General features: G+C 31.2%; 2 protein-coding genes across 5 annotated transcripts in view; both read left to right on the top strand.

Moving 5' to 3' along the window:
* Corin (corin serine peptidase) overlaps positions 1–27,335 on the top strand; it is a 48,371-nt gene that overhangs the window by 11,785 nt on the left and 9,251 nt on the right. For all 3 annotated transcript variants that reach the window (XM_070653917.1, XM_070653916.1, XM_070653915.1), the window contains 12 exons: positions 16,994–17,087; positions 17,157–18,097; positions 18,162–18,611; positions 20,600–20,751; positions 20,974–21,784; positions 21,878–22,421; positions 22,596–22,755; positions 22,923–23,012; positions 23,078–23,114; positions 25,867–25,980; positions 26,043–26,065; positions 27,262–27,288. In XM_070653917.1, the coding sequence (XP_070510018.1) occupies positions 17,023–17,087; positions 17,157–18,097; positions 18,162–18,611; positions 20,600–20,751; positions 20,974–21,784; positions 21,878–22,421; positions 22,596–22,755; positions 22,923–23,012; positions 23,078–23,114; positions 25,867–25,980; positions 26,043–26,065; positions 27,262–27,288 (3,414 nt within the window). In that variant the 5' untranslated portion in view covers positions 16,994–17,022. The remainder of the gene's footprint in view (positions 1–16,993; positions 17,088–17,156; positions 18,098–18,161; positions 18,612–20,599; positions 20,752–20,973; positions 21,785–21,877; positions 22,422–22,595; positions 22,756–22,922; positions 23,013–23,077; positions 23,115–25,866; positions 25,981–26,042; positions 26,066–27,261; positions 27,289–27,335) is intronic.
* The window catches only part of spt4 (Transcription elongation factor subunit spt4), a 36,192-nt gene continuing 32,801 nt past the window's right edge, over positions 23,945–27,335 (top strand). The window contains exon 1 of one of the 2 annotated variants that reach the window (XM_070653922.1): positions 23,945–23,956. The gene's annotated coding sequence lies outside the window, so the exon portion shown is untranslated. Of the gene's footprint in view, positions 23,957–24,648; positions 24,659–27,335 lie in introns of those variants that run through there. The other variant, XM_070653921.1, reaches the window with a different exon arrangement.

The raw sequence follows: 27,335 nt of genomic DNA, 5'->3' as shown, positions 1-27,335 counted from the left end.
ACCGTACAATCTATAAGGTTTTCGTGACATTTTCAAGAATTTTACTAATGTGCCGCTGCACAGAGGTTGCCCACCACTGCCGTAACGTAAACGAATTGATACCTCTCGATACTTAAGAAATTCCATGGAGCCAACCAAGTCCGAAAATTCAAATTTTAAATGTCCGTTATATATGGATGTCCCCAAAAAAGAAAAAAAAATCGCTGCTAAATTACATAAATTCCGTGCTGGATAAATTTACATTCAATTATTTATTTTGTCATTGAAATATTCATGAAATTATTTTTTCATTAAATTGCTGCATGTCCCTGCTGGAATTGAATAAACAATCTCCGTCCTTTGTTTTAAAATATAATCATGAAAATTTATGAATTCCCATTATCATCCTCTGTTCTTCTTTCACATCCACTTCCAATCTCGTCCCTCAGCCATTTATGACAAGTATGGAAAATATTTTTTTTTTTCTTTTTTTTTATCAATTTGAATAACAAAATTGCATTACATAAGGCATGCAGCACAAAGTATCAAGAGATCTCAATTTAACTCATTCACACATTCCGGTATTCATTGACTTTCATTCAGTAAATCAAATAATATGCAGCATTGTTTTCAAATTCAACAAAGTGTTTATGATGAATAGTAAAATGGAAAACTTACTTCCTCCGCATGGTTACAATTTTTTTTTTGTTCAATTGTGTGATAAAGAAAATTTTTCATGCATTCTCAAGGCTTCGAAGCTTTTCGTATTAAATGAAAACCCTTAATTTATTTAACCTCATTGTTTATGAGAACAAAAACTCTACTTTACTTTTTTTGAAAGCTGCTTATGTCAATATATAATTTATTTTTTAAATTTTAATACCTGACTTGTGCCGTTTTTTATTTGGCCTTAAATTTTGTGGATCTCGTCATGCAAAATAGGTAATCATACTCCAAATGTCCAAAACGATGAACTTTCATAGCCAACTTTGGATTATGAAGCATTTTACGTCTGTTTTCTAGGTATTGATAATTTCGTTGTGTAGCTAATCTCAGATTTGTCAATGCGTACTCGTTCAAATTGGTCAATTGACTAAAGCGATCAAATCCAATGAATAGCAATTGATTTCGAATTAGATTTGAATTTCAGGTTACAATCAAGTTTGTTTACAATTTGCAAATAACTCAAATTGAAATAATCAGAATTTACTCAAATAATTCACATTTAAGAATGATATACACTAATTAAAGACATTTGAATCGGCTATTATATAATGATTTGGTCTTAAAAACAGGCTTAAATGATGAAAAAATTACTAATTTTTGTTTTCCAAATATGAGATGTTTATTTATTCGAGTTCAAAACACACTGAATAATTTACATGAAAAGGGGTTTTAAAATATGTCCAATAAATATTATTCAAATCCCAAATGAACGTTATAAAACCTTTGTTTTTCTTCTTAAGATTCTGCAGCAGAAGATGCTTATGATCTATTAAGCAATGATGTTTGCTGTGGTATAATTAGGTTTTTTTATTCTTGGATTTTATTGGTTCATCTTGCTTTGCTTAACAATTAATTATTTTCAAATTTTCAACTTCATTTGTCAATTTCACTAGACATTGTTTATGTACAAATAAATAGATATACATATGTATTATTAGAGTTTTGAAACTAAGTTGCTGCTGTGGTAAATTAATAAAACATTTTCAATTTTTCTAAAGCTAGGTACTTTAAAAAAAAATCACTAAAATATGAAAGCTAATTAGAAAAATTTTAATACGCGTTTTTGCGCACCATGGAAATGATTTAAAATGATGGAGGGGAAAATGAAATAAAATATTATGGTCTAATTAGGTAAAAGTAATTCCCTATGAGAAGCATAGTACTTGCTAATTGACGAAAAGTTGTTTAAATCGCTTTCTTAAAATTATTATATTTTTTTTATCGCGGTATTATTCTTAGTCTGCATTTACTCTGCGTTCCTTAAGCGATGAAGAAAAAAAATTATTATCATTTACGTTACGGAGAGGATTATAATTTCCGACATTGCTTTATGCTCATAGGAGCTTTATCTTAAAATTAATGCTTTTTTGGAATTTCAAAAATTTTTAAAGCACAAACATTTAAAAATAAACATCAGCAAAAAAGAATAATAATTATCTTATGTATATTTAGTGTTGCTAAGTGATTGGCAACAGATTTTAATGAAAATATTTTTAATTAAAATTATTTTTAAATTTACAATTTTTATAAGAAATTTAGATTTTATTTAGATTTTCTTAGTTTAAATTCGAATCTAGAAGAACTTGTTTGATTGTTTGAAAGTGTTAAAATGCACAAGAAAAGCGAAAATATGAAATATTGCAGAAATTGTAATGAACTTTTTGACTCGAAAAAGAAAAAAAGCTTATTTCAGATACTTGTAGATGTTAGTAAAGGTAATGACTAGATGTCAGTCAACTCCCATAAAAACTCATTATTATAATTCTTATTCTAAGCACAATGCGACGAACCGTGTTTTTCCCCTAACAGGCAACGAGTATGCTCGCGAGCTTTATTTTCAGCTTGCTCAGCTTAGAAGGCACCCTCTTTACTTGATAGGGTTCGCCATAAAAATAGGTCGAAATAAGATGATGTCGTCAGGGTATATTTGCGTCTTAATTTTGATATGGCGACGTACTGACTGTGCTGTTGTGGTAAACTTTGTTAATTCCCGGATGCCACATGGCGTCAATAAAGGAGCCTTAGAGAAGCTTAAAAGCTCCATGGCGATGCCTTCATCCTTTATGTTGCTCGGGACTAAACAAATTATTTTAAATCTTGCGCGTTGCGACGAGATTCAAAATCTGTTGATATTCATGATAGAGTTAGCCAGATTCTTTATAGACCCAGATTCTTAATAATGTTCAATCCACCCTAACAGCTAAAGAGCTTAACCTCAAGGGCAGAGTAACCTGAGAATACGAGAAACGCTCGCGAGTATACTAAGCTAGTATATTTAAGTAGAATAAGCTCACAATAGCATTCTCTATGCCCTTAAGAGCCAGATTTTCTTAAAATTAGCTCATTTCCGTGATATGTAAATATTGCTTTTGTCAACATAGTAGTGGTTGTATTCCCAAAAATTCTGATCCTAAAATTAATTCCTAGAAATTTAAATGTTATCAAACAAACAATTTTCAATGGAATCATGAGAAAAAAAAAGCTAAAAGCTTCACCGAAATAAAGCTTTACTGAATGTTCAAGGTAGAAAAAAAAAGCGATTACAAATGGACCGTATAAATTACATATTTACTTTTTACGAAGGAGGCAAACATGCGAAAAATGAATTCAAGAATCATAAGTAGCAATAAATGAGTGAAACAAAAGTGTTTATTGAATTGAATCATATTATTTATTTATATTTTATCGTAGCAGCTTATGAAATTTTGTAGAGTATTTAAGTTAGATTTGAAATTGAAACATAATATGATGAACTTTTTGGAAATTAAACAACCAAAACTCAAATATGAAAATGAAAAAGCTTAAAAATTATGCAAACATACATATGTGAGTTTCCGCAGATTTTGTTTATTTCATCTTCGCAATTTTCGTTTCAACTCTATTTTTAACAACATCTTAAATATCGCTCTTTCTCTCTCTCACTGCTTCAAAACGGAATGAAAAATCCTTCAAACAAGGACGTAAAGGTCGGTTTCCAAAACGATTTTCTTTTCCTCGTTTTATTTATATAGAAAAAAATGAGAGGAAAATTGCTTCTTATAACAATGAAACATATATTTCAGCATACGAATGTATTATTTTGTTCCTAAATACTTCAAGAAAATTCGTAATTTATAAAATATTAGATGTAATTTTTTTGAGAAACATACATTTATTTCTCGGAATGGGAAGTTGCTTGGTACCATGTTAACAAAAAAAGTATTTAATATTTTTAAGTAATTAGACATTTGAAATGACATTTTTGAGTAGCAAGACTAATGTGAAATGATATTTGTTGGGATTACTTTCTTACTTACTGGAACTTTGTACCGACTTGGAGTCTTGGTTACTACAAAAGGCTTTCTTTGTTAGAATCATGTAGTGTGATTTTAACAAATTGGTTTATTTGTGCTTTAAAGTTAAGTAAATGGAAAACTTTAAATAAAAGTTGCTTAATTTACTTTAGATTTATAAGATTAACTATTGTTTGAGAAAATAGTGCTATTTATAGCATTCACTTCATCACAAAGCTTCTTTACAAGGCTAGCGCTTCATAAATCACATTCCAAGTCACTCAAATTAATGAATTTCCTGTTAAATCACAACTTTTCACTTATATTTTGATAACATTGTTTACGTTTTAATGAAATTTAAAATTTTCAACCTGAATTTTTGTTAAGTTCAAAATTTGAACTTGATTTTTTTTTAACTTGAAAATTTAACGGTTCCTTTTTGTTTACTTTTATTAGTAGAATTCGAAATTACAGCATTTTTCTTCGTATTCTAGATTAGTTCTATACTTACAGCAATAAACATACAAATATGGATTCTCTGTAAACTATTAGAACTAATTATAAACCACTAATGCCTTCTTATTTTCAAAAACAACTGAATTCTTCCCCAAATTATGCAAATTTTTAAAAACCTGCAAATTCACGACAACAATTATCTACATTCACGGTTTACTAATTATTCCAAGAACAAAAAAAAAGCCATGCCTAAGATAAAATAGCCAAAAGTATTTCCTTCTTATTGAATGAATGACTTTCACATCCGAGCGGATGTATAAGAAAAGGAAACAAGATGTAAACCAAAGCATATAAAAAAAAGAGATTTTTTTGAGAATGAAAAATCTTTGGGTAAGAAGTGGCAGAGTGGAAAAAGGAGCTTACACCGAGATTTTTAGGGCTAGCTACTGAATTTCAAAAGCACATAAACATCTTATAACAAGATCTTTAATCATTAAGTAAGAAATCTCTTTCAAAGAAATATCAAAAAAACCCTTCTGTTTCCCACCCTTTTTATACCTCATGTGTGCGTTATGCTTCAATACATACTTCCAATCATAGTCTGTCATTTTTTTTTTTTTTGTGGAAACAAGAAAATCCCTTTTCAAGTGCAAGAACGAAATAAAGCACGTCAAAATGAATTATGTATCAATTTTTCATGTCTTGAAATCGTAGAGAATCTATAATGCCTTACACCATTATAGCATTCATTTTGATTTACTTCCCCTTCCCTTCTCATTCTGCTCGTTTCTCATTCCCTTTCTCGTCTAAAGTGATAATGCTCATTTGTTTGTTAAATTTCTTGTGTGTGTATGGAACATGTGCAAAATCATTTATGTAATATTTAAGCTATTTAACATTAAAAAAAGGTATTTTTCTTCTTAATCATGGAATAGAAAACTGCTGAATATAATGTTAGCTTAAAATTACTGCAAATCTCATTGCGCTTTGAAAAGGTTCTCCATTAAGGATGAAAAGGTAAATAATAAAGAGAAGTAGAAAAAAATATAATTTTCCATCGTTCTCATAGCAGAGCCTTAAACATTGAACATTGTGAGTTAATCTGTTTTTATTACTTCCATTGAAATCATTTTGTAAATAAATACTGACGCATGCAGAAGCATGAAAGTGTAGCAAGAGAAAAGAAAGAAAAAAATCTGGGGACCTGTTGTGTCGTGAAAAAGCTCACAAAATAGCGACCAGCTTTTTCTTTCTCATTCCTAAAAAGGAAAGAATGGAGAAACAAATTAGTATGGAAATCACAATTTGAGATTTTATTAGGTGCATATTGCGCAGTTTTGTAATATTTTGATCTTTAGACGTTGTTGTTATTTGAAGGATTCATATTGTTAATATTAGAACATCCGAACTTTCACTTTTGAGTTGATTTTTGTTAAAAACTTGTCAACAGTCGTTTTATATTTGAATTTTATATTAGTTGGTTCCCCATTTATAGAATAACATAGTAACAAACCCCTTTTTCTAAAATATTTAGTTTGTTTTTGAAATTTGAACAAAATTCATCTAAAATTCATCTAAAAATCGTAAAAAGTTCTTAATTATTAAAAGATTGAAGCCTCAACAGGAAATTAGTAGACTCAACTGTTACTGCATGGAATTTAATCGAAGACAAGCCAAAGACCACTCGAATATAAAAGTTTAAAATCGCAAAAAATTAATTTAAACAATAAAAACATCAAATTAAGCAAAGCAACCTATTTTAATCTCAATTTAAGCATCATACAAGATTAAGACAGCGCAATGAATCAATATTACCTCTGCAACATATTCCGAAAAGCACTCCTCAAAGGTACAGGTTAGAAATGCCCTTAAAAACATACTCAGAATCTTATTATTCAAATACCGAGCTCCGTTAGTGAATTAATCACCACAAAATGATCCCAAATCCTGCACAATTTCTCATAAAAAACAGCAAAAGAACGAAAAAATTTTATATTTTTTGTCATTAAGAATTAAAAGCGTCTATTTAGGTTTTGTTGTCAATGCAAAATACAGCAAAAAGCTTTATTTTTTATTAAAAATTATTTCCCAAGGCATTTCTAAAGCATTTAAACATAAAAATTACCTTTTCAGCTTCTTTGAGGCAATTCTGTTTTTTTGACGAAATTCACAAAGAACTTTAATATCACTTTATATCTCTTTCTCTCTTTATTCTGATTAGGTCATAAGAGAAATAAAATTTATTTAGGTAAAATTAACTGATAAACGAAAGGGTGAATTGGTAAAGAAGAAAGGAGTTGATGGAGGTATTTGGAAATTTAAGGATGTAATTGAATTTTTTTTATTCCGTAACGAGGAGGCAATTCCGAAAATTATTGAGATTCTGTTAAATTGAGATCATCGAAAAAAATATTCAATCTATTCCTGTAAAGGACTTTCTTTTTTTTTTTGTCTAGAATTCTAATCTTTTGCTCTTTTTGAGAATTTATTGTTGTTTTCTTTGTTACTGATGCTGATGCGTCTTAGAGAGTATTATCAGCATTTAGCAGGCATATTTCTATTTATAATAAAACTCTTGTTGATTTCTTCTCATTTAAGATGTGTTTTGTTTTTTACTGCGGTTGTTTATGAGATTCGGAATGAGATTTATCTTGGAAAAAATAATGAAGCTTGGAAAGCTTCTGTCTTGAAATTTTTCTGTTATTTCAAATGGATGTTAAGATTTAGTGCTAATTGGTATAAGGGCGTTATGTCTTGAAATTTCGGTTTAAGGATAAGATGTGCAATTTTGGTGTTTAAGTAGTAATGGCTGGTAACTTTCGAGGATTCGAATTGCATTGGAATTCCTTGTATCCTTTACATCAGTGGTTCAGTGGTGGGCAACTTTTAGACCGTGTGGCGTGACGGTTCTTCAAGATGTGAGGAGAGAGAGGGAGTGTTGATCCTTATTCTTTCTTATCCCCCTTGAATACGCCCTTGTTGCACGGCAATATAGAAATTCTGTTCAACATTCCCTAGTCGGTTAGCCGAATTCAAACTAAGTCCAGTTTGTTGCCACTCGGCCGATTTCTCGTTTGGTGATACGTTATGGTACGACACGGTATGAGTATACCACTGATATGACACAATTGTACACCTAGTTTGGCATAGTACAATTGTTACCTGTCCCGTAGCAATGCCACACCAGTGGCACCTCTATTACTACACTAAGTTGCACACCCCTTCTTTACTATTTCCATTTATCAACAGTCAATTTTAAAATGAACCTTTAAAGTTCATCACTTTATGTTCAGACTATAATCTTAATTCTGTCAATAAAAAAATTTTATCAAGCATTCCATCGTAGTTCACCATCTTTTTATTTTGCTCTCTGATCCCCCTTTGTGTCCTTTATACTGTCTGTGTTGTTTTAGTCTAGAGCAACAGCGACAACGACGACCGTGATGCAAAACAAATCTAATAAAAAAATTCCTTTTTACAGTTTATCTTTTCTATGTAGCAATATGTAAAATCTGAGAAGTATTTTGAATGAGACTAGATGAGACAGTAGGTTCATTTAAATGTTTACAATTTTAATTTTGTCACAAGTAAATATTTGTCACAAAAGGAATTCTAATATTTGCTTATACTTGCGTTATGTCCTTGAATAAAATTTTCTCCTTCCATTCTTTTATTCACTTGGAAAATTATTCAAGATCATTAAATCGTGTTTCTGAGCGATATAAATGGATGAAGATGATCAACTAGATTCTTGTGTGTGTTTACTTTGGATTTATTACACAAAATGCTTTTTGCCGTTTTATTTTTTACACAAAAAAAATATAATAATTTTAATGCTCAACAGAAAAGAAAATTGAAGAGTGTGTCTGTGGCGTAGCATAATTCAATTCTATTGAATGAGCTTTGAGGGGTAAATATGCAAATTGAGCTCATTTTTCTATTGTTTAAAAAATGACAATTTTATTTGAAATTCAATTTTTCTCAGGAAATCAAATTGATGGCTACAAAAATTATGTGCTTTTTTTGGGGAAATGTTTAATCAGTAAATAGCAATGGGAATCGGATATTTTAAATTGGATTTCTAGAAAATACTATAAATGAATATTAATCAATAAATACAATGATGGTATTTTGAATAAATGTGGAAAATAATAGCTGATTGCAGGCTTAATTTGACCTTGAGTATTAATTTCATCATTATTGTGTTCCTATATGCATGTATTCCCTGAAGGCACACGGTTTAGAAATAGCCAAAAATCCGACCACAGACTGATTTAATGCAAGTTTGAGGTAGAATTCCATCGAATCTGGTCTGGAACCAGAGTCACGCTGACCTTGGCCGAAGTTTCAGCCATTTTTTGGCCATGTGGTTTCCGGATTAGCCCACTGTGTCTAAAGTATTATGCGAATTCTTGTCATATCAACAGCACACTATGTAATAGGGTTTTCGATCTCGACATTAGATTGTCGAAAAATTCGAAATTTTCAAACTCAACTTATTTTAAAATAAAAATTTACGTTACGAAGAAAAATAGAAATAACTGTCAGAAAAATTTTGAATTTTAATCACAATTTTTTTTTTTTTGAAAAAATTAAACGGTCGTTTTTGATACAGCCACACTCTGATATGGATCAAAACCCATGATTCCACTCTGCTCAAACACCAATAATAAAGAACCAATTAGCACGACCTCATTCAAATTATAAGATAAACATTTCCATTACTTCTTAGAATCAATTAACTTTGGAATTTTGTTAAGTATATAATCTGTAAATATCATTCAAACTTTCCATACATACTGATTTAAATGCACAAAGTTTCTTTCCATAATATCAATATTAACTTGATTTTCCATCAAAGCTTTTAAAATTTGTACCAGAAAGTAATTTGAAATTTATAATTGTTTGCTATAAAAGCAATTTGCCAATATTTACATTATTGGATAGAATCAAAGTCAAACATGATCGACGAAAAAGATTTTAAAATAATTGCCGAAAAATTTTGTATTTTAAGCTTCTTTAGAACTAAACTTGTGACTATAACTTTTTCATCCGTTCCGTCTTTGGGATATAAAATTTCAGTTCATTGCTCTCTTTTATATTAGAAAATTATGTGATAAAACTTTGTCGTTAATATTTCAATTTAAGCAAAAAAGTTGCAAGAATTATTTAAGATTTCATCAAAATTTCAATAAAGGGTCGTTTACTTATCGGGGAAGAAGGGGAGGAGGTTGGAAAATTTGATTTAAACAATGGAAGTTCTGAGAAATTTCGTTGTTTCTTTGTTCATTTTTGAGTAAAGTTCATTGTTCTCTGATACAGTGTTGTCCAAATTGTGTGTTGCGCAACATTTTTTCGGAAATACCAGGAGCCGCATGCTGTGTGTGGTGTCGATCCTGGGGTGCCGTGTCAACAAGTTCTTATCAACAAGGTGTGCTACGACACAAAAATGTTTGAACAACATTGATGTATGTGATGAGCAACTTATATGGCGCGACACACTAGTGTGATTTAGACTGTGGCAAACCTACAATGTGTTTCGATACACACTATAGTAATTTTGTCCATGACTTACCTACAAGGTGTGTCGCGTCACACATGTTTCTCACCACTGTAATACATGAACGGCCACTTAGTGTTTTTCTTACAAAATTTCTTGTTTTCAAATATTTTGTCAAAAACTCAAAACATTTAACTTAAGTATCAAAACAATCAAATCCAAATCTGAATCTTAACAATAAAAAGAGGTAAAAAGCAATAAAAGGATTAAAAAAATTCTAGAAAAATGCTTAATCTGTCCGTTTAATCCCCTTCCAAAATGAACTTTACCGACCATAAGAAATGAAAACTTCGTTAATTAATGCCATCTCCATAAGATTCATGATTGAGTGGATCCCATATCAAAAAAAAGATTCAACATTTTTTTGACACTTTTCAATTTTCACAAAATGGCTAAAGCCAATAATAAAGTATTTTTATACAAATCAAATTGTCCACAAAGTCTATCAATCATGAAGTCAATATTGTATGAATTGAAATAGAGATGGGTATTTAAGGTTTAATACCACAACATAAAGCATTATGCTAATATGTATGTTGAATCCTATGAATTGTATACAAAATATAAATTCTGATTCATTTCATATTTTTTGACATAAACATGAACAAAGAGTCAGTGATTTGTACATAAATAACACAGTAACATTAAATATACAGCGTATTAGTCATCATAATTTTAAGTTTAGTCATCCCAAAGATTTATTGACATAATTTTTTAATTCATTATTCAAATTGGTGAAATTTGATAGAAAAAAAAAACATTACAAGCTTCTAATGCAATCAATAAAGATTATATTCTAGATTATTATGTCAAGTTGATTGGATATTTCAAGGATAAAAGAAAGTTACCCGATTAGCACAAATCGATTAATCGATTAAATATTCAATATTTTAATATTCTGCACCTGATCGATGTGACTCTGACTTTGTTGGGATGGGGTTCCTGTAATTGCCTTTCAAGGGTTCATCATTGGGAGTGCAGGAGCATGGGGGATACAAGAAATGCGAGATTTATATATACAACTTTGCCATGTTGTCGAATAACCCAGGATAGCTCGGTGATAGGAGCGTGTGACAGGAAATCGTAGGACATGGGTTCGAATCCCACTCGAGGTCCATTATTCGGAATTATACTTTTTCTGTTAGATCGTCGATTTATTCTGGAACGTTGCAACAGTCAATCCGGTGCTGCTCGTTATCCCGAATGACATAATGCCGCAAACCCGATTTTTGCGGAAATATAAGGGGAAATTAGCTTTGACAGTGACGATAAAGCAACTTTCCTATCTTACTATAACTGTCTTTTGACATCTCTAGATGTAGCGGTGTCCTAGCAAACACATAAATGCACTGTTCGGGTTAGGAAAATTCATTCTGATTTTGATTAAAGAACATTTTTTGTATGACAAGCAATAATCGATATTCAAATGAAAGGAAAATAGGAAAGGTTGATAAAATTGTGATTCGATATGGACATACCAAAATGATTTCTTTTTTTCCAATGAATTTTTATGCTGTAAATAAACCAAATCATATAATCTCTTTCAAAAAAATAATTTTTTTATAATGTTTCATTGACTACATACGCTTTCAGGTGAAATAAGTACTAAAACAGAATTCATAAAGCTTATGTAGTCATTCGAACATTCAGGAATGCTTTTCATATTTACCATTGGGGATTTTTGTCTATGAAGTAAGCAAAAATGTTGTTTAACTCAATTATCGCTTGATAAATGAAAATATTCATAACATATTTTTCGATATTAAAAGCTAATGTAGGCTGAATGTAGGCAGATTGAAAATGTTGAAGGCTATAACATTCAATATTCTATTAAACATAATTTGAAGCGACATTGAACTTTCCAGAAGAGAAAATTTTTCAGCCATTAAATTCATCATTGCAGTAAATTTGAAGCTTTTTTACGTAATTTGCTGTGATGAATTTCCCGAGTAGCATGCAAGTTACCTCCAGTGTCAGACAAGCGTGACTTTGACTTACTATCGGATTCGGTTTAGGTCCGGCATCATGTCAGACTGACGATGGTCTTGGTTAATCGATATTCGACTTTTGTTATTCGAGTTTGTCGTTACGAAGTTGCTAAATTGACTGCTACGTCGCTGTGATCATGTAACCGTAACGTGACACATGTTTTGATGTGCCACATCGAAAATCCCGTACAACGTAACGTCACCTCATTGACGGTAAGACGGTAAGACGTGAAGTTGCTTTAACAACAACGTTACGTGTTGTGTCGCTCAGGAATGTCACATCATTGTTGCTCGGGCTTCCATTTCAAACTTTATTACCTCAAAAATAGTCCAAATAACAGCATTATTTATCATTTCAAAAATCATTACCAGGAACAAACAAAAACTGCGTTTTAATTTCAAATTTAGTACTTTATCGGCAATAAATTCTAAAAATATTCATTTCTTACTTAAAATCCCATAACATTCCACAGCAAAAAGTTTCATTTAACTGCCAAATTTTTTTATTTACTGTCTTTCACCGATTTTGCTCCCAAAAATGAGAAGATTACTTCTGTTGATGGAAAAGGTTATAAACCCTTTTTTACGAAGCATTTTTCAGCTTATTTCTAAGCGATAAGGCAGCAACAGAAGGAAAAAAAGCTTTTTTCATAAAATATTCATAAAGTTGTGTATATTTTACACACTAGAACTGTCAATATGCTGATATTTAATTGATAAGGCCATGCATGCTTTGAAGAAGAGGAGATTAGGCATATTTTTGGAAACTTTAAGCTTAACAAACCTGTAGTAAACAAAATTGAGGTCAATTACCGCATTTTTGAAGAAAATAAGGATTTTAGTTTCATTTTGATTGGCTGGCTGGTTGAATGGTTGGATGAGGTGTGAGATCTCGACAACCTGACATTGTAGAAAGATCGGATTAGAAGCTTTAGCTCTGTGCTATCGAATTACTGGTTTATTGATTGTTTTCTAGCTTGTAAACATGGTTTAATGCTGTAAAAATTGCCTTTTAAGTTTAAATACGAAAAAATCCACGTGTTCTTAGCAGCTTGAAATTTTGAATTTTTTTTCACCGTTAAATTTCAAAAAAAAAATTGACCGTTATCTTTTATATTGTAATTTTAGCATAAAAATGCGCTTAAGCTTCTCCATTAAAGTAAAATTGTGAAATTGGCCATAGAAACTGAAGCTTATTATAACTGAAGCTAATTTTTTTACCTCTAAAAAAATTAAATTAGTCTAAAATAATCTCTAAATTCAAAAATATAATAAGCAGACCCTTTAAAAATAATTAATTAAGTAAATGATGCAAAAATAAATTTTTCAAGAACTTTTAATTAGTAAATTTAAAAAAAAAGCTATAATATATCTTTACTGACTGTTTATCCTCTTATTTGGAGCAAGAAGTTATGTTGTTTTAAATTATTTCATTAATTTACAGTTGTAAGAATCAGTTAATTGGCAATAAACAATTAATGAGTTTAAATTAAAGCAAGAATCTTTGAAAATATTTAGTTTGTAGTCAATCGATTGCATGGAAAATTCTATTTCCAAATATTGTAAGCTTGTTACTATAATATGTGCATGAAAGGAGTTTATACAGCTTAATCAAACATTGTATCAATGAATAAAAGCTAACATACATGATCCCGAGTGGCACAATGGAGTGAATCCTAATTTTTTGCCTTAAAATTGGCCGAAATTAGGTATTTTGGTGCTGCCAGGGCAGCTTTAATAGGAAAGGCACAATTGATGGAGCCGAAAAATCCACCTCCAGGTCAACTTGACTAGTCTGAGGCCGAATATCACCTGGTTTGAACCAGAGTTACTCTAATCTGAGATTAAGGTTTCCCGAGCTTCGCGGTTCGTCTTAGTTTCGATCTCGACCACGGAATCTCATACTCCAGACTGTAATTTAAGCTACTTAGTGGCTCCTTAGTTACAAGCATTTGAAAGCAATGAACCATAGCTGCTTAGTCGTCTAATGAACCCTAAATTCACCTCTATACCTAATCAAGGACTAATTTCAAGTCAAAATAGTCAAGTCATGCTTTTCTCTCTTTTTTTCTCTAAATTCTCAACATTGAACAATACATCCATCATCATAATAATAATAATTTTTTAGCAGCTGTACTCATTTCCGTTCTTTATTGTAAGCAAGTGAGAAGGATATTACAAAAAAAAAATTATTTTTTTTACACAAAATCCTAGACACTTATAAATTTGGGGATGATACATTCAGTAAGCAAGCAAGTAAAAAAAGGGACAAGAGATGAAATAAATTCGAAATGGATTTTTGTGCTCATTTTTTTTATTTTCATTTTTTTCTTTTTATTATTATTATTGAAAAACATCATTAATTTCATGGAGAGTAAGACTTGCCAATGAATCAAGTCAATGAATAATTTTTCTTATTTTTTTATTTTTTTTTTTTTTGAAATTCACTTTATTGATTATACATGAAGAAGAAGACGATTCGTGCTCGGGTACATGAAAACATTAAAGGAAGAATCGTTTGAAGAGAAAAAAAAGTGAAAAAAAGAAGAAGAAACTGAGAAACAAATTGAAATTTTTATGTTTCCACGAGGAAACCGTGAAAACATCTTTTTTGTAAGGTCTCTCGTCGTTATCTTCAAAGATCTTCAAATGTTTTGCGTAAACAGTAGAAAGAGGAGCAGAAAAAAAATTACAAAGCTTGCTGCAAATTGAAATCTTTTGAGTGGCAAAAAAGAAGAGAGAAATTGTAATAAAGTTAATGAGTTTGTGGATTTGAAGCGCATTTGTTTTGGTTAAGGAGCTTGCTTACTATCCAGAATAACTCTGTTTTATAGGAACAGACTCATAGTATTCTTATTTAATAGGAGATTAGCCACAATATTGCTATTTATTAGGAAAATATCAAAAGGATTTTAGTTTTATAGGAACATATCAATCATTTTTTTATAGAAACTTATCCGAAGCATTTCTATTTTATAGGAACTCACCCGAAGTCTTTCTATTTTATATTAACCGATTCGAAGTATTCATGTTTTATAGTAACTTATCCGAAGCTTTCTTCGGATTTTATAGGAATATATTACTCAAAGTTATCCTGTTTTATATGAAATTACCAAAAGTATTCGTATTTTAAAGGAACTTACCCAAATAACCTCCAAATGATTCCAATCTAGAACAGTAAGACAAATTACAAACTTTACCAACTTTTCCCCCAAAAGTGCTTCCCCTAAAAGAATGTTAATAACCATTTTAGCAGATTATAAATAATGTAATGAAGCATATTTCATTTCATTTATCCAACTCATGTGTGTGTGCAAATGTATTTACTAACTACTTATGTAAGTTTCTCGAGTTTCATCATAAACGTTAAGTACACAACATACATATCTGGATGGAGTAGATGGATGCTGCAAACATATCTATTCACTAACAAAAATTTTATAAATTCATGAAACGTTTTATGTTTTTTTTTCTTTGCTGCTTCTTGATTCTTCATCGCCATTGTCACGTACTCAAGCACAATTGATTCTAAATTATCGAAGCTTATTGCTAGAATAAATTTCATTACTCTTTGAGAAATTTGAGAAGACGCACGATGTAAGGAATGTTGAGTAACACGAGATGTCGTTGTTTTTGGAATGATTTCTATACATACATCCAATAAGATGTTCATTTAAACTCGTAATGTCTTAAGAACTATTCAAAATATTTACATCATCAAAACTTTATCACGTCTTTTCTTTATATTAATTATCTCACTAATTATATTATTATATACATGTATTTTAATGAGCAAATAAATATAATTAATGGGAAAATATGTGCTTTACATAAATCCATCATAATTATATCATTAAATTGATCATAAGAAAAAAATTTTCTTTGCGTTGCTCTTGAAACAACAACAAAAAAGCGTAATTAAAAATTATTTTGAAACTGAAAGAATTTTGCTCTCATTCAAAAAAAAAAGTGAATCAATAAAATGTTACTAAAAATAGATCAACAAGGAGCTGCTGCTCGTCAATTTTAATCTGAAAACAATTACACATTTTTAAGATGAAATGAAAAATTTTTAAGCATTAAGTACTTAATACTTCTAGGAAATATTTCAATGAAATCATATAAAGTTTTTGTAACTCATTGCATAAGGTCTGTTCTGGAGAATTGTGAATGATTAAATAACATTAATATTAAAAGGAAGAAGTAAATAAAAACTTTTTATTTTTTGTGGATTTTGGTTTCATAAACAACAACTGCACATGTGTTTTATATAAGGTATGAAATTGAAGATTCTGGAGGGGAGGAAAACTTATCGTCACATGTATAATATGCGAAACTGAAAGCTTCAAGGGTTCGAAACTTACAGGATGTAGAACAGTGGTGGACAACCTGTATGCCGCATCACACGATGATGACACACCAAAACTGCACACAGCATACAGCAAATGATATTTCCAAATACTTTTGGTGCCACGCTAGTATGCTGCGACACATAGGTTGCCCACCACTGTTATAGACAGTATGTGTCACCAAATGGTTCGTCTTTAGGGCACCTCCGTGTCTTGTCTTCAACGTGATGACTTAGTGCTATCCTAATGACTACATGGTATATCCTAATAACTTCATTTAAATCAGTGTATAATTAAGAATAGTCAATTACATGAGCAAACTCATGAGCATGCTCTTTGTCTGCTGGGAGCAGCTATTAGATCCTAACGACCAGTAAACAGCTTATCGCTATATAATCAAGCGATGACAGACAAATATTGAAATTAATCTAGAAACATCTCCTTCAAATTCATTAAACACAAATATCTGAAATTTATTCACTTTAAGAGTCGTTGAAATATTTTTCCCAATTTTTCCATCCCCAAAAAAATTAATCACGTTGAATAGAGCTTTAAAAAAAATTATTTCATATCCATCATAACGTCTTTTTAATGCAGATAATTTAAATATCATAAGGTATTACCTCGTCTAATTTTGCTGTTCCTTTTTTTCTTTCTTTACAGTTTGCTGCCTAAATTAATTTTTCATCAACATGACGGCTCTTGTAAAGGAACTAGAATGTCGGTTTGAAACGTTCACATCAGACATTAGAAAAAGGTTACATAACGATGATGATTCTGATTTAAATTGAGATTTTTTATAATATTTTTTCATTCTTTTCCGCAGTTTCTTTAATCGTGAACGAGCATCAACAAATGATTTTAATAATACAGAAAAGAAGCAAGATAAGACAGAAACATTAAAGACACAAATTGCGTCTGTAGCATTATCTGCACTAAAAAGGGATTCAAGTCGAGATTCAAGAGATAGTGATAAAATATCAACAGCAAATCAACAGCTTTCAACGCAATTAGATTCGCCTCTACACCATCATCAGCAGCAACAACAGCAGCAGCATCAACAGCAACAGTATCAACATAAAGAACGTAAAAATCCTCCAAATCGTTTAGCACTCGCACCGCCGCCAATACCAAAGCGAACATTTCAAGGAAGACTTTACAATACAAATTGTGAGACGTCAACAAAATTGCCTAAAGTTCAATCTAAAAGCTTATCTGATGCTGATAATAAATTAGATTGTCCAAGTGATTTGTGTTCAATTAGCTTTGATGACATTGGTGATTCAGATGATTTAGTAATTTTTGATAAGAAACTTGATCCAAATCAATCATCAAGTGATTCAAGTCGTTCACAAACGACAATTGATACAGGTTATATATCAGCATTTGAGGGTGATCGCTCATCTGTGTCCACAAATCAGCGACAATTTCGCGGACGTTTTTCATCGGAAGATACACAATCATCATTGGACAGTTATTTATCATCCGATTTACAACGTGCTGATACAATTGATTCATTACATAGTAATTTTACTGATTCACCATTTGTTCTGAAAAAGAATTCCAATATTTTCAATTTTGATCAAAATCGCTTGACAAAAAAGATATCAAGCAGTGGCTCAATTGATTCTGACAATAATAAGTCAATTTCGACACCAATTAAATCAAATTCTGGTATGCGTACTAGCAGGCCAATTGTGCCTACACGAAAAGGAATTAGACCGCCACCAATACCACCATTAAGAGCATCGCAATTAGCTGACATAAGTAAGTCATACTCTATTATTTTGAAATAAATAATCATTCATTCTCGCTTTATTTACAATGACAGTGAAAGACGCCGAACAGTGTTTGTCATCAATGATGAGTAGCGCCAGCGGTAGCAACAACAACAATGTCATTCGCACAAGTGATTGTAATAAACCACCGCCATTGAATCAAATCCATCATGCAAAAATTAATCAACGTCAGGACTCAAATATATCTAGTGACAGTTATTCAATGATGTCAAGTCCTGGTTACAGCACAAAAAATATGGAAGCTCCATTATTACAAAATGTCTCGAAAATAAACAAATCTAAAAATGTTCATCCGAATACTACCGATAGCTTTATTTTGTCAAATATTAATAAAAATTCTCAACGTGGATGCGGTGGTGGCAGTATTTATACAAGACGTCAAGATTCATGCATATCAAGTGATAGTTTTAGTCAAACATCTAGTCCAAGTTCAAAGTTATTAGATGCACCACTTTTGGCACATGCTGCAAAAATGAGTACATGTATGTAGACAAAACTGTTATTTAATTGACTCGGAGTGTGGTTGCATCAGATTCGAATTTTCGAAATTTGATTTTCGATTTTCGAATAATTCGAAATTAGATTTTCGAATTTCTAAAAATTAGGTTTTCAAATTTTTCCAAGTTAAATTTCCAAATATTTCGAAATTCGATTTTCAAATTTTTCGAAATTCGGTTTCCAAATTTTTCGAAATTAGATTTTCGAAATTTTTCAAAATTTTTAACTTTTCTTTCTTTTAAAATAAAAATTTACGTTACAAAAAATGTCGAGAAAAATTTGAATTAAACAGCCGTTTTTAAGCCAACCACACTCTGAGTTGACTTTTATAAAAATATATCCAGCAGATGATGAAATGACTGTTCACGTGAATTTTGATTCATAATTAAAACAGAAAAAATCTTTTATTCAATGGAAAAGACGTCATCGCCCATGACAAATCTATATAATCCATTGACCATTTATAACACCTACCCCGTGCACGTTTTCAAGGAATTATTGTAAAGCGTTTTACTCAACGTGCTGTACAGTGTTCATTATACAAAAATAATCTCATTCAATTGATTGCCGAGAAGTCAAATTAAAATAATGGTTAGTTTTCTTCATCTTGAGCGGATTGAAAAATGCCATTTAATGATTAAATTACTGTTAAAGTCCTCGTATATCATTGAATCTCTTCATTAAGATTGAAACATTGCTCGAGTTAAAGGAATTAATTGATTGATTCAAAGAATTTCTTTTTGGGTTTATTCATTGTTAATCCTTTGTTTTTTATTTACACAAATTTTTGTAACTCAATTGAGGAATTTTGTTGAAATTTGACAGGGTTGTGTACAAGGGCAATGGTACTAGCCCAGCTTACCGTCTTATTCAAGGTTATGCGAGGTGTGATGGTCAAAACAATCCATTTTAAGAATGAATTCTTCAATTTTCTAAGAGACCGTTACATAATTTTCAAAAATGAGCAACGGAATTGCCATAGTTCTAATCAGATCTGTCCCTGCTAACCCTCCTCCCTTCAAAATGTAATAAGTCAGCACCCTCTAAGATTTTCTGAGTCCGAATCCGAATCAAACCTCGACTCATGAATCAGATTCTTATTTTATATGAAGTCTTCCTGACTACCCCCTCATATAACCTTGAAAGTCAGCTGATATGTTGGGTAGCTCTTCTCGGTAACTTTTATAAGCTCATTATAAGATGGAGTAAAATTGAATCCTTGAAAATCTTATAAATGCGGAAAAAGTACGTACATGTGTCTGTCAGTACTTTATCGCATAACAATTCAGAGTTTGTAGAAAATATATTTAATTTTTGTGGGAGTTTTGTCACGATAGTCTTGATTACATTTTATTCATTTATTGAATAATGAATTAATGAATAACTTTATGTATAGTATTGAGGTGTTATTTATTCAAAATTTTTGTGTAGGTTTTTTTGACTCACTCTTTCATGTCGAGTGTCAAAAGAACATCCTACAAATTTTTAAGGTTAATTAATCTGTTTGGGGATGTTCGAAGATTACGTAATGGTAAAAATTGGGTCTAATTCAGTGGTGGGGAACCTGTGTGCCGTGGTACATTCGTGTGCAACGAAAAATTTTTGGAATTGGTATGAACCGTATAATTTGTACGGTTTTAGTCGAGGTTAATCTCCAAGGTGTACCGTAAAGAATGAAAGGATGCCTACCAATGGTCTAACCCCTCCCCGCACCTTATGGTTTGTAACAAAATCATGAAGCGTTGCGTCATTTCCAAGGACTACCAATTCGTTCCCTTAAGAAAGCAACATCATTGCCAAACATTCAAAAAACGAAAAAAAATTCAAAACAATTAAAAAAAAAATCAAAGTTTAGTAAGCAGTCAGATCATTTCCATTGATGACAAAAGAGATAAAAGTCATTCAGACAACAAAAGGATAAATTGCTTTCTCTTTTCAATTAACTTATTGCTTTCATTTTATTACATCGCAGATAAACAATGTTATAAACCTAACGATGAAATAGCACAAGAAACCATTGACAATAACAATGCTGCAGCTATAATAAAGAGTGCGTCGACTCCTGCCAGCTTACAAACAATCGTTAGATTTTCTAACGGTTCAAATATGTCTTTGCAGCACAAGGTAAGCGATTTTTTTTTTATTTTTTATATTAAATATTTAAAGAAAGAAGACAGAGGAATTCCTCTCAATTTTATTTTATGAAAGAGGACATTTGATGGGTTTCTGATCTTACTTTCTTCTTATGCTTATTAAATATCGCCTTCGTGTGTTCTCATACATTTCATATTTTTTTTTATTCTTTCTTTTATTCTCTCAAACTTCTTTTCATTTGACGATAAATAGATTCTGCGAGCTCGCAAGAATTCCAATCCATACGTGACACGTGGCATTTTACGCTTTCGTCTTTGTCAGATATTATTGAATGCAATTGCTCTTATTATAATTGCCTGTGGTTTGGCTGCTTATTTTCGTGCATATCCAACAATAAAGTTTGTCAACAAGACTATAAGTGTACCGACACGTCTCGATTTATCAGAAACAATGAGTATCAATCCAGCACGAGGCATATGCCTTCCAATTATTGTGAAATTTTGTCAAAATCATAAAGTTCCGTACAATTTTACCGTATTTCCGAATTACATTGGACATTTTGGTCAACTCGAGGCACAAGTTGAACTTGAACAATTTGATGCGCTTGTTGATGTACAATGCTTTGAATTAGCACCATTATACTTATGCGCATTATTTGTTCCAAAGTGCAGTTCATCGGGTAAGCCTGTACCGCCATGTAAAAGCTTATGTCTTGAAACAATGAGACGTTGTGGGTTTTTCTTTGACGTTTTTGGCTTGGAACTTCCGGAATATCTAAATTGTAAGCTGTTTACGGACTCTATGGATGGTGACGAATGTGTTGGTGGTAAAGAAATGAAAGAATTCAAAGCACGAAAGCCTGTTTGCGATGAATTTGCATGTGATAAGAATAAACGTTGTATCCCATATAAATATGTATGTGATGGTGTTGCTGACTGTTATGATCAGACCGATGAATTAAGATGTGCACCATGCAATCAAACATTATCAAATGAACGAGCATCATTAATCCATTGTGGTGAAAAGAAGTGTATGAGTGACAGACACATTTGTGATGGAACTGGTAAGTGCTATTAAAGTGACTTTAATGTCTGTTGATTTTCTGAGAAATAATAAGCAACATCTTCATCTATTCCATTATATTAAATGAAAATAGTAACTTGTCCTTACGGCGAAGATGAGAGAAATTGCATAAGATTAAGTTCTACAAATGGTGATCTTGGTAAAGGCACTCTTGAGGTGTATAAGGCTTCCAAGAAACGTTGGGAACCCGCATGTATTCGTAATTGGGATGAAAGTTACTCACCATCAAAAGTTTGTACAATGCTTGGTTACAGCTCAGTGAACTCGAGCCGATTGTTGAAAAAGGGTACAAACATTACAATAAATGCTAATCAAGATACACAAGTTTACATGAGGATGTCACAAAGGAAATCATCGACCTTGCTTAAAGAATTTACGAGCTGTAATGATGATGCATCTCAGATTGTTGTTGAAATGACATGTTCGAATTTCGAATGCGGTAAAGTTCGTGCACGACGTCGATTCCCAAAGACTCGAATTGTTGGTGGAAATGAATCAAAGCCCGGTGACTGGCCGTTTCTTGCTGCCATTTTGGGTGGACCTGAAGAGATTTTCTATTGTGCTGGTGTACTGATTGCTGATCAGTGGGTTCTAACTGCTAGTCATTGCATTGGAAAGTGAGTAGCAACAAATGGCACGTGACATAGAAATCGCTGACAATCCAGCCCCAGGTTATCATGACTCTGACTTCAGGCTAGAGTCATGTTAGCCTTGAGCCTGATTTCCACCCATTTCTACGTCGCATGCTTTCCGAGAACTTCAATTTCTAACCTTTTGTTCCCTTTAACTAGTCACACATTAAGGAATCTAAACGATTGGACAATTCAATTAGGCATGACACGTCGTCACTCGCACTCCCACTATGGACAGAAGATTAAAGTAAAGAAAGTCATACCTCATCCATTATACAATGAAATTGTTGCACACGATAATGATATCGCATTGTTTCAAGTGAGGACAAAAAAAAAAGCTTAATGCTTGTAGTATACAATCCAATACAATACTCTTTAATGTTCTTTAATATGCATTGAGGCAATAAGTTGATTTTATTCATTTTTTCTCTTTTTCCTTCCTTCATTCCTTTATCTTCCCACAATACGAACAAAAAAAAAAAACAGTTGGCTACACGTGTCGCCTTCCATGATCATTTGCTGCCAGTTTGTTTGCCACCAAGTACGATGAAAGAGTTAGAGCCAGGAACAAAATGTGTAAGTAAATCATTATAAGTGGCATTTGAATTTTTATAACCAAGAGGACTTAATGACTTTTTAAGGTTGTCATCGGATGGGGAAAGAAAGAAGACAGAAATTGTAAGTTTTTTGTAGTCTTTGTACATATCTTAAAACACAAGTGAATGATTGAAGAGACTTTCTATTTTAAAAATACAACATTATTCCCTTTTGTTCATGATTATTCCACACCACCTCACCCACTCCTCACTCATTATATTATTGTCATCACATTTAAAACCTATTCAAACATGCGACGAGCACAAACATTTTTCAAAAAAAAAGGAAGAATGAGAAAAACTTTTTTTTTTCTTTTTTCCTATTGAGATTTTTAACACGTAAAACATCTTTTTGTCTCTTGACACTGGCAGGAATTTAATTTCCTCTCTCCACAGAAATATATTTTGATTGCCGTGTGAGAAAAAGAGAAAGAAAGAGAGAGAAAAATATAACCTCAAAATAATTTCATGTATGAGTGTTTTTCTTTTAAAATTTCCAAGCCAACGCTACCATCATTTTTACTCAAGACATCAAAATATTTATTTCCGCAAAAAAGCAAAAAAGAAAACCAATAAGAAGGTAAACGTTGCTTTAGAAATACTTTTGGGTATTTTTTTTTTTTTTTTGGTAAATTAACGCAACTTTATAAACTAAGACACCTTTGAAATAAATAAATAAACAAATGTCACGCATAATGGAATGAATTTTGACGTAGATTTTCGTTTAAAGTATTGAATTATATGTAATGGCTTATACCTACTTTGGAGTAGCATCTTATTTTCACCAGAATTTCAAGAAGCATGAGGGAGTGCAGCTTTCAATACCTTGAAGAGATTGATCCAAGATTTAGTCTTAAAAGGAAAAAGAAGCTTTAACTCGTGTCAGGTATTCAAAAAAAAATCACCTCTTTGTCAGCATTTCTAGACTTAAACCTTTAAAAGCTATTGACAAATTTCATTTTTTAAATCTCGTCATAGGGATTTTGATTGATATTTTTGATCTAGTTTACTTTGTTTTTAAGATTTTTGAATCTGCAACATTGTTTTTGTTCGGAAATTCTTTAAAAAAATTCTATTATTGAGAACTTACAATTAGATTTGAAAATACATTAAAATTCTATTTATCTATCTTTAATACACTTTAATGAAAGAAGTTAGCAAATGCTGTACAACAAAAGAACAATGAAGTTGATTTTAACAAACAGATGTTTATTGTTTGACGATTGTAAACAAACTAAATAATTATTTGAAAAGGGTTTGCAACTATGAAAGTAGAAATCAACTAACTGAGGTTGCTATTACAATTTAAACATAAAATAACCGTTGATATGTTCTTTCTTCACTTTCTAATAGAATTCTATTAATAATTTGATCATCAAGCAAATTCAGACACTATGGATTTTCAAATAAATGTGTTTCATTGCTAATTAAATGTTTTGCTTACGAATGTAAATAAACAAAACACATTTATGCATCAAATCAATCACTTACATCCAAAAATATCATGTAAACAAACATTTTAAAGAGTTGTAACTTATACCATGACTGATTTATATTAGCATATAACAAAAGAAATTATTTAATATTCAAGACTTGTTGAAATCAAAGATATTGATAGCATTTCTATGGTTCAATTAATTTCATTCTAAGAAGTGTTTACCTTCGGTTCTTTTGAGTGAAATAATATTTTCATTTAATGTTATTTTTTTTCTCTACCTTTATATATTTAAGTAACATGCTACTTCCGAGAATTTCCTATTTCCTGAGAAACTTATTGTTGAACAAAAGCGTGTTCGGTTTTTCAATTTTTCCAAAAAGCTTAGACGATAATATTTTAATAATCTTTAATTATTAGCTTCTTAGTAAGGGAACTAAGGATTAAGTTGATGATTTGGTATAATGTAGGATTTGGAATCAAATTTTGTGAATTTTTAACAATGATTCTTGATTTCTTGTAAATTAAACAACACCCAAAACATACTTACTTCTTTGGGTGGCCGAACAGATCATCTGTGATCCATGACAACTCTCCGTTGGCGTCTAAAACGGCTCAATTGCTGGCTTGGTGATTGGAAAAGCCAAAGTTTGACTCCGAAGCTGACTAAATGTCAAGTGCTTGCCTTCCCGTGGTATTCTTTGTTAGCACTTAAAAGCCTATTCAAACCTTTCTATCTGATGGGTAAAAGCACCACAATTAGGATAGGAATGGTATGGTTAACAGCCTTCCAACTAAACTTGTATAAAGGCGTTCAAATAAAGCAACAAGATAACCAGCGATAGCTGCTCTTTGCCAATTACCAACACCAAATGCTTGAACGTCTCTAGCAACAGCCTCTTTTACCAAAATAATCCCCTCAAACTTCAAATATTCGAAAAAAATTGCCGCCTCCAGCTCTAAACAAATTCCCTCAAAAACTCAAAAGCAACTCTTAACATTTATTTCTATTGATTTCACAGCATATTGTCACAAATCTCATGTAAAATGCGCCATAACTTTTCACTACATTACACATCGCTTCCATCATGTATTATCACAGTGTCTACGACTAGAGGAATTTTCCTCAAAAAAAAATATGAAAATAATTTCTTGCCTTTCAAAGATAATCTTTATACTCCATTTGACTTCCTTAGAAAATAAGAAGAAAATGCACGAAAATCTTTTTATATGCTTATCGTAAATGTAGTATGGAATTTCTTATTTTTTTTAAAAATAAACCTCAGTATACATATTTTTCTTTATATTACACATTTCTCTTGCAACACATGTGAAAATGTTGAAAAACTACAACAACAACAAATAATAATGTTTATTGTCATATTTTATCCATATATAGCAAATCCAAATGCACAAAATACAGCATATGAAACAGCCATCAATGAGGTTTCTGTACCTGTATTAAATCGAGATACTTGCAATGAATGGTTAGACTCACTCAACGTTACTGATGGTAAGGATTTCTTACTTTAAACTCCTTCAATTTTTACATTTTTTTTCTCGTCCTGATCTTAGGCATGGCATGTGCTGGTTATCCGGTAAGCGTTTGTATTTCTTCATTGTCATTATTATGATAGAATTTTTTTTCCTTTCTACATCTTCTACGTTAAAGAGATTAAACCCATACTTTTTTATTGTATAACATGCATACTTTTTTGTCATGATATGAAGGAATAAAAAAAAGTATGATAAATCACAGGTCATGGAAGATGAAATTTCAAAAATGAGAGTTTAAAGTGATTTTTACTGGGAAATATTATTTAAAAAATTTAAAACGCATTTTGTAGACTTTCTAGGAATATACTTATGAATATATTAACAAAATTGAGCATTCTCGATTAAATTGATTGAGTTTACTCATAAGTATATCCAATTAGGTGAGTATGCTCAATGTTGGGTAGATTTGATGTCCAGAGATACGCACTTCTGTGTTTGAAATGTTCATCCTGATCGCATTGTAGCGTTACCATATGTAGACATTTCTATCAAAAACTACAAAAGTTCAAAAATGACATAACTGAACATAACTATTCGAGGACTGTTCAAAATTGACTATGCTTTCTTGTTAATATTCTTAAAATTTGACTGTTATTCTCAAGAATCGTCACTTTGCTTACCAATTACCGCATTGATATTAAGAAATCAAATTAAGAAGTCCTAAACCTCTTTTACTAATACTAAATGATCCGACTAAATTTGGCGTCCATGTGCTTTCAAATTTAGGCGAATTTGTTTTGAATAAAATAGCTTTAGTCAAGCACAAGTCCAGCCTTTAAAATTGGAAAATTATTTACAAATGGTTTCAAATTTCAGTATCTTTAATAATAATAAGACAGCACAACAAAGTCACTATGGCATTACGTGTAGGTGTCTTGATGACAACGTGTCGGTGGTTTTTGATCTATTTTGACGGGAAAAAATTAATCGGAAATTCATTTGTAGCTTTAATAATTGAATTTTAAATAGAATTTAAGTTTTTTCTGTAAATCAGAGCTTGAAGTCGGCTTTAGTCAAGTTAGTTCCTATAAAATTCGAGTTAACTTCATCAGATCACTGTTTCAAATTCAGTCAAACTGACCGACAATTCCAGATCAAGTACATAATTCACATCTCTTTAATAAAGCATAAATGGTTAAAGAAAATTTCATCCATATTAATATTGTATTGTATATCGATGTTTCCCTCAATATTTAATATGTAATTCTCTTGTTGTTGTTATTTTTTACCGCTTCAGGAAGGAAAATATGATGCGTGTCAAGGGGTAAGTGGAATTAAAAGTAAAAAAATCCTTTTTCATAACAATTAAAT

This window comes from Chironomus tepperi, unplaced genomic scaffold (assembly GCF_022539635.2).
Source record: "Chironomus tepperi strain 1889 unplaced genomic scaffold, CSIRO-AGI_Ctep_v1 contig_74, whole genome shotgun sequence".
Classification (NCBI taxonomy): Eukaryota; Metazoa; Arthropoda; class Insecta; order Diptera; family Chironomidae; genus Chironomus; species Chironomus tepperi.
This window is presented reverse-complemented; position numbering and strand designations above follow the sequence as displayed.